The 8,641-nt window shown below is 41.1% G+C and overlaps 1 protein-coding gene across 2 annotated transcripts in view; it reads right to left on the bottom strand.

The window, feature by feature from the left end:
• Positions 1 to 4,341, bottom strand: part of LOC138959597 (A disintegrin and metalloproteinase with thrombospondin motifs 18-like) — a 30,184-nt gene extending 25,843 nt beyond the window's left edge. For both annotated transcript variants that reach the window (XM_070331150.1, XM_070331151.1), the window contains exon 1: positions 4,210 to 4,341. In XM_070331150.1, coding sequence (XP_070187251.1) covers positions 4,210 to 4,294 — 85 coding nt within the window. In that variant the 5' untranslated portion in view covers positions 4,295 to 4,341. The remainder of the gene's footprint in view (positions 1 to 4,209) is intronic.
• Between the last annotated feature and the right edge of the window lie 4,300 nt (positions 4,342 to 8,641).

Genomic DNA, 8,641 nt, shown 5'->3' with positions numbered 1-8,641 from the left:
ACCCTTTTGTCAATCGTGGGATCTTTAACGTGCACACCCAATGTAGTGTACACGGGGGGAGGTTCGGACACCGAAGAGAGTCTGCACACAAAGTTGACTCTGTGAAATAAATTTCCGCCGAACCTGGGATCGAACTCACGCTGACAGCGGCCAACTGAATACAAATCCAGCGCGCTACCAACTGAGCTATATCCCCGCCCGTGCGTACATTTAAATGATTATGACCTTATTTTGAACCAAAACTTTAGAAAAGGAGACAAGAATATTGAAGTTTCAGATGTAAAGGCATTAAACAAAATATAGTGTAATCCTAATGAGATAATGCACATTTTTCTGGAGCGAATGAAAGTACATACTTTTGTCAAACATTTTAACGATAATTTACAGATATTAAACACAACTTAAGCTGCTTTGTTACTTTAAGCTGTCATTTTGCAAACAAGACCCGGTTCATAATGCCTTCAAAGTTATACAAAAGAAAAAGGAAAATACATTCAAACTTAAATATGTTCATATGTATGTGCAGAATGTTATGGTTTTTAATTAAAGAGTGACTTGTAAGGTCTTTTTGGATGAATTGATAACAGCGTATCCATTTCCATACCAGATATTTCCCCTGTGCAACATCATTGAGCAGTGCACAGAATGGCAGAGACAGCTGTACATTAACTTCGTCGATTTTGAAAAGGCCTTTGCCAGCATACACAGGAACAGCCTTTGGCGAATCCTTCGCGCCAAAGGGATTCCCCATCAAATTGTCCTTATGATCAAGAGCTTCTACACTATTCGCCATGCAAAACTAAACGCATTCATTTAGCTGTAGAACTTTGTGATGCGGCCAGTTATAGTAAAACCAAGTATATTGCCAGAAAGGTAATTCATCCCCCTGCCGTTTGAAACAAAGAGTTTCATTTTTCATCAATTAGTGTGTATGCAGTGTACCGGAGACCTAGCCTCATCAGAAGCCGTAAAAGGCTTGTTTTGGCGTCATTTCTTGTGGGCTATGTGGGTAAAAAAAACAAACTGTTAACTGGCACGTCACTCATAGCGATACAAAGCGTGCCAGCTCAGTGTTGCGCTGGACTGGGTTTTGATATTGGAAGACCTGTTTTTCGTAATTGTTATTTCGCGTTCACATTTCCATACCACCCAAGCGCGTTGTTGCTTTTGTACCAACATTGATCCCTAATTGTAATATTCATTTGTGTTGAAGTGTGCAAATTGCTTAATTTTTGCAACTATACTGAAAATAGTAATTACAGTTTAATTACACTTTTCTGAAAAGTTCCAGTTCGTCCAAAAACCTCATCAAAACGCCATGATATTGTACATACTCTTTTGCAATTGTATCAACAATATTCGTGTCAAATTTAAAAGCAATACAACTGGCCATTACTAAACTACGGGGTTTTTACCCACATAGCACACACACAATGACGAGAAAACAAGCCTTTTAAGGCTTCTGACGAGGCTGACACCAGTCTTCTTCAAAATGGCAAAACAACACTGCTAGGCACAACAGCTGAACCAAATCAATGTGTGTGGGTAGAAAATGAGTTGTTCTTCAATTTGCGATCAAAAACAAGGTCACTCTTACTTATTTTGATTGTGTGTGTATTTCAGTGTCTGCAAATGTATTTTTGCGAATTTGATTTTTGGGGGTGTTCCAGGTCTCCGGTACACTGTAAATTTATTTTTACGAATTTGATTTTGGGAGTGTGTCCTAGGTCTCCGGTACACTACATACAAACTAATTGATGACAAATGAAACTCTTTGTTGCAAACGGTAGGGGAATGAATTACCTTTCTGGCAATATACTTGGTTTTACTATAACTGGCCGCATCACACAGTTCTTAGTTTTTTATGGCGATTAGTGTACAACAACTCCACGTGCCAAGTAGGAAACAGTGACCAGACTTTTGATGTGAAGACAGGAGTGAGACAATGCTGGGTGATGTCAGCTTTATTCTTCAACTTGGTTATCGAATGGGTCATGAGGCGATCAACAGATGACCAACCGAGAGGCATTAGATGGACTCTCTTCACCACACTGGAAGACCTAGACTTTGCAGACGACCTTGCATTATTCCCCCACACTCACCAGCATTATGCACACATTTGCACTGCAAGTAGGCCTAAAGATCAGCCACAAGAAAACTGAGGTGATGACACTAAACATCCTAAACCCCTCTCCAATTCAAGTAGACGGGACAGACCTGCCCACAACTGAAGCCTTTACGTACCTTGGCAGCATTGTACGAGACGATGGAGGAGCAGGTAACGACATCAAGAGCCGTCTCACCAACGCAAGAAACACCTTCAGAGTGCTGAACAACGTATGGAGGTCCTCCAAGTACAGCAGCACCACCAAGCTGAGACTGTACCAGAGCTGTGTACTCTCCATACTACTGTATGGCTCGGAATGCTGGAAGATGACCGAAAGCGACCTGACCAAGCTGTCAACCTTCCATACCAAGAGCCTCAGGAGAATCCTGCGTCGTATCTTCTGGCCCAACACCATCTCCAACCAACAACTACTTGCCCAGTGCAACCAAAAGAGCATGGAAACCATCGTCACGAGAAGGCGGTGGAAATGGATTGGACATGTCTTGCAAAGACAGCAGGACAATATCACCAGGACTGCCCTTCACTGGACACCAGAGGGAAAGCGGAAGAGAAGAAGACCCAAGAACACCTGGCGACGAACGGTTGAGGGAGAACTGCAGACCCTGAACCAAACGTGGGGTAGGAGGTATGATCCAAACAAAATGAGCAAATGTAATTTTCGCAGAGACTGTTTGGCGTATCTGGCCCAAACTACAGCAGACATTGGAACTACTTTCCACCTACATCGATGCAAAGTCACAAGTGCCGGAGCCAATCAGAAGAGGCCTTAAGGTGGCCTTTTTTGGGGTTGCTTTTGAGCTCTGACTTGAAGGCTTTTTTTTAGGTCCTTGGTGCAGTGAAACTTGCTGGCAAAAAGTGTGATTTACAAAGAGTGTATAACCAGAAATGACAAGGGGTGTAATCAGGTCTGAAGTATGTGTGAGGCAAAAATAGGATCATTCGATTTCTCAGGAATGGAGTTACGGACCTTCTTTTGTGGAGACTGACATTTTCATGAAGGAGATGGGCAGTCTGGGGTTCGCAGTTTGGTCGCTGACTGCTAAACTCGTAAGTAAGTTTGGGTAAAAAGGTTTCTGCATAGTACGTAACAATGCTAGTGCTGTTAGTAGACAGAATATCGACAGCAACGGGACCTTCGTGGTCGAAACTAGCCCTGTTTCTGCTTTGAAATTCTCGCTTACAAATGTGATGCATCTTGTCATTTAGGTCTAGACACGCTTTGTTTCTGTGTTCTCTGGTTCTAAAATATAAGGAAACCAAAGTCTCATAACCAGTGACTACAGTAACAACACATTTGGGTCTAATGGGTTCCCAACGGTTGAGCAGATCGCGCGCAAGAGGACCATGATGCTCCTTCCGTTCCCCTGTCAGCTAATGAGGCACCTATTTTGCGGCAAGCTTTTGAAACAGAAGATCATTTAGTAGAATGCTCTGGACTGTTCCATATTAAAGTTTAGGTATTTTTCTTTATACTCGCATATGCACTTTTTAATCTTAGTTCTTAATATTTGACACAGCAGCTACATTATTCTTGTTTGAAGCGCTCTTCGGAAGTGTTTTTGGCTTGTCAGAGTTATTCCCCTTGTCCCCCAGTTTTAATTTTCCTTTTCTTTTTGTAGAATTGTCAGATTGTAGAATAAGAAACAGCTTTGATTCATGTAACGTTCTACAGCTGTGTAGACATTTTCTTTGTACCATCATCCAGCTACACTCTTTCAAAGAAGTGAAGATGTTCATGACTCTTGACAAAAGACCCCACAGTCCATAAGTGACGTATTTTAAAACGTCGTCATTTATGAAGTAGTAACCTAATGACGTCATCTCTTAGAGGTATACCAGTTAAAGGGTTGGCCTTTCAAATGATATATCACTTTTTTTATGATCAGTGGCCTGAAACTTGTATAATCGCAGTTTGATCATTTTGTTTGGATCATACCTCGTACCATCCAGAGACTCGCCCAGAACAGACAGGAGTGGAAGTCCTGTGTTGCTGCCCTACATGCCAACCGGCATAACGGGCAGTAAGTAAGTAAGTATCCATTTCCATGTTAGCCATCACGTCTACGTCTACAGGTACTCACCAGCCACGGATGTCATAACAGCAAAAATTGCCGAAGCCAAAATCCAAACTGCTTGCATCTTGTTCTGCTTTGTTTTTCCTCGCATGTGCTTCGGGAGAAATGAAATTTCCTCTCACTAACTCAGTTGATGTTAGCTACAAGAATCATTCCTTGCGGACTGGCTTTTATATCAGGCGTATTCTAATGAAGTTAAGGCCAAAAAAAAAAATTGTCTGTTTCTGGTCACCCGACCGACCCTAAATTTCGGCGCCGACCCTAAACTTTTTTTTTCCAAACTCAAAATGTTATTTATTTTTTTGGTGGTAAAGGACAGGGTGAGAAAATGAACAACAAAAACGTGTGAAAACGAAAGTCCGCTGACGATTTGTAAATGTGTTGAGTGTCTTGTCTCTATGTATAGTGAATCCAGTCTCTTTGCGCGATTTTTAAAGTTAGTTTTATTGGTCTACATTTGGGGTAAAAAAAAAATAAAAAAATAAAAATCCCTACCTTCCGACCCTATTTGTTTTAGCCATGTTACCAGAAACAGACAATTTTTTTTTTGGCCTAAGGAACAGTCGAACGATCCCAGAACGAAACCGACACCCTTCGCATAGATTAATCCAATGTGTCTCTTCCAAGAGATTTACAAGATATCTTTGTTTATTGTTGGTTGTTGTTGATCGTGTGATTCTGTCATTCTTGTTGAAGATATTTTTGTTTATTGTTGGTAATTGTTTGTTGTGCGATTCTGTCATTCTTGTTGAAATGTAAGATAAGTAAAAAAAAAAAAAGAAGACAAAAAGGGAAGATATTTTTTTTTTTTTTTTAAACATGCAGCCGTTTAGGTTTTCCCCTCCATCTTTTATGTTTGATTTGTGTGGGGGCGAGGCTTTCGCTGTGTACTTTGGATCTTTAATCAGCGCATGCGTACACACGGAGGTGTTCGGACACCGACAAGAGTAGGCCTATGTGCAACTGAAGCTAATTTAGGGAATTGAAATAAATCCCTCGCCGAATCCAACAATCCAGCAAACCTGATTGCAACGAACCGGTTTTTGGTGTTGTTGACATAACATAGTACATGCTGAGCAATGCAATAGAGAGCGTTTGGAATCGTACAACATGCATGCTGATTCCGGGTCTGTCACAACGTCCGGCGTTCCCGCAACCTTTCTACTGTCATCACTGCAAACCATGCAGCAGCTGCATCAGTTTGACTTTTCTTTCTCATTGTTTTAAACTCAGTCATTGCCTTTCGCGCCACTAGTGGTCTGATCAGACGTTGAATTTATTCTACACAGCTTGCAACTGAATTACGGAAGGCATAAGCCTACTTATGTTTCGGCTGAAGAGGATGCTGTACTTTTCACATTTTCATGTTTCGAATATTTACAACGACATTTTGCGATTATGTAGAGGTTACATGCCGAGTCTCAGTGATTATTAAAAATAATGGTCGAAGTTAGCGGATCATCAAAAATGCGAGCTTCAGCGAGCTTTTTCATGACCGCGAACTGAGACCATTATTTGTAATAATCACTGAGACGATGTATGTAACCTCTTTATTCCTCCTTTCTTCATTTATTCAAAGAAAAGAGGAGTTTCTGTGCGAAAGTTTGATCGAATCCTATTTACTCAACCAGTCAACCTGCGCATGCGATCGATTAATGCGTGGTACGTATAGTTCCGTGCAAATCATTCCATTCTGTTAACACTTCTTGTCAGTTTTCCTGTTTTGGACTAAAATCAAGTAGCCTACACAGTTATGTTGTTATTCTGCTGTGGCGGTAAAGGCAGATATTGTGTGTTCTGTTCATGTTTTGGTATCGCTTAGGATAATGTTTTTTCGCAAAAGGGACAAGCAGACGAACTTTTGCACCCGTGTTCCAACGTTAAAAACTGTATGAAGTTCAGTTTTCTGGGGGAAATAGTGTATGAAACCGCTTTATGTTCTTTAAATCGATGAGATGTGTGCATTTGGTTGCGTGTGATCTGTTTATAAAATGAAATAGTTATTGTTGAAAACTGACCGTCGGATTGCAATCTGTTGTCGAAGTAACAGTGAACAGAAATTTAAAAGGGGAACTACTCTTGTCGCTAGACAAAGTATGAGAGTTACATGCCTTGGGAATTTGCTTGTGTTGAACGTTTGTGCACGGCAGATCTAGATTCAGAAAACAACCGAACTCATGGATTTTATATGGAGATTCATGTGTTCACGCCTGTAGTTGTTAATTTAAAGGACCATAACAGGCTCTTTTTAAGGTCAGATAAAGCAGTTGGGGTTGATTAAATGATATAGGTAAGCATCTACAGATGCAAAAACCGATCAGTAAATCTCAGGTTTTGTGTTGCATCAGTCTAATTTTACACAAAATGCATGCTCAAAAAGCGACCAAATTCGTCTGCTACGCGAGACTTCAAATTCCCCGCGGCGGCAAGCCCTTGGTTGTGACGTCACAGGGGGAGCCAGAAGCGAAAGTAGCAACGCTCGGTGTGCGTCTTTGCTGCAGCTGTGGATGCGCGCGTGCTCCCGACATCATGCCGAGAGAGTGTGCTGCTGCTGAATGTTCGGAGTTGCAAAAAAAGACTCAGGCTTGAGTTTTTATTTGTTTCTATCCGACTGGGTAACAACTACAACGACGACAATAACACTGACAACAACTCGAAAACCAAGAACAACTACAATGTCAACAACAACAGCTTTACACTGATAAACTGTAGGTGGAACACGATTGATTTGACACGTTACAACCTTGATTTCATCTACGACGTCGACAACAACAACATCAACTTAAATTCGAGAACATAATTATACGTCTTCAACAACATAGCCAACAACAAATCCGATAGAACTTCAACTACACTCACAACAGTGATCATGGGCTGCCTAAATCTATTTGCTGAGTCTGGCAGACATTTTACTTCCACCCTTGAGAGAGAATGTTTTTTCCTCGTACACTTTGTGCCTCAAACCTAACTAAGAGGATAGAATTCTACATTAATCCCCGATTATCAACCCAAATAGGTGGGACACTTCCGTCTCAACTCGGACGCCGCTGTAAGAACGATCGATCTCCAGTAACAGACGCTGATAACGATACAGCTATCTGCTCGCTCCTAAGCCACTCCCCCAGCCTGTATGTCTACACACTGGCACCAATAGACCTTTTTCGTATAACCTTTGCCCCCAGCGTTTCGACCAATCAGATTTTAGGGCACGGCAGCCTCTCTCTGATAACCGGAACTAGGGGCAATAGGTGCCTGGCCTGAAATACCTCTTTCACTTTCGATGCTCGAAGATTACTTTGCCAGAGGATTACTTTGAGAAATTCTGCAAGAAAACGGATTATCTTGTTCAAAATCATGAACAAAAAGTCATGGACATGCACGAAGGTATGGTTTGAAACGGCTATTGGTGGTATATGGACGAAAGACTTGGCGAACTTCCCCTGCATAAGCGAGGGTGCGTATCGCGGCTAGCGCTACGTGTCATTTGTGCTGAGTGTCATTTGTCCTACGTGTCATTTGTGCTACGTGCCGCTATCGCTACGTTGATTAGTGCTACAAATAATTTGTCGATGAGTCGCTATCATTCGTTCATTATCACTACGTGTCGACAGCACTACATCTTTTAGCGCGACGTGTCATTATCGCTACGTGTCAATACCACTACTTACTGACGACTCTCTCTTTCTCATTTTTTCAGTCTCTCGCTCTCACTCGTGGTTTGTGTGTGTATATGTATGTCTGTGTATGTATGTGTGTGCGTGTGTGTGCGTGTGTCTGTCTGTTTCAGTGTGTGTGTGTGTGTGTGTGCCTGTGTGTGTGTGTCAGTGTGTGTGTGTGTGTGTGTGTGTGTGTGTGTGTGTGTGTGTGTGTAGAGCGATTCAGAGTAAACTACTGGACCGATCTTTATGACATTTTCCATGAGAGTTCCTGGATATGATATCCCCAGACCTTTTTCTCATTTTTTCGATACATGTCTTTGATGACGTCATTTTGTAAAAGTTGAGGCGGCACTGTCACACCCTCATTTTTCAATAACATTGATTGAAATTTTGGTCAAGCAATCTTCGACAAAGGCCGGACTTTATTATTGCATTTCAGCTTGGAGGCTTAGAAATTAATTTATGACTTTGGTCATTAAAAATCTGAAAATTGTAATTAAAACTATTTTTTTGAAAACGATCCAAAATTACGTTTATCGTATTTGTCATCATTTTCTGATTCCAAAAATATAAATATGTTATATTCGGATTAAAAACAAGCTCTGAAAATCAAAAATATAAAAATCATAATTAAAATTACATTTCCGAAATCGATTTAAAAATCCCTTGTCCGTTCCTGATTCCAAAAACATATAGATATGATATGTTTGGATTAAAAACACGTTCAGAGAGTTAAAAAGAATAGAGATATAGAAAAGCGTGCTATCCTCCTCAGCGCA

Source organism: Littorina saxatilis, linkage group LG2, assembly GCF_037325665.1.
Source record: "Littorina saxatilis isolate snail1 linkage group LG2, US_GU_Lsax_2.0, whole genome shotgun sequence".
Classification (NCBI taxonomy): Eukaryota; Metazoa; Mollusca; class Gastropoda; order Littorinimorpha; family Littorinidae; genus Littorina; species Littorina saxatilis.
The sequence above is the reverse complement of the archived record's forward strand: the minus strand, read 5'-3'. Positions and strand labels throughout refer to the sequence as shown.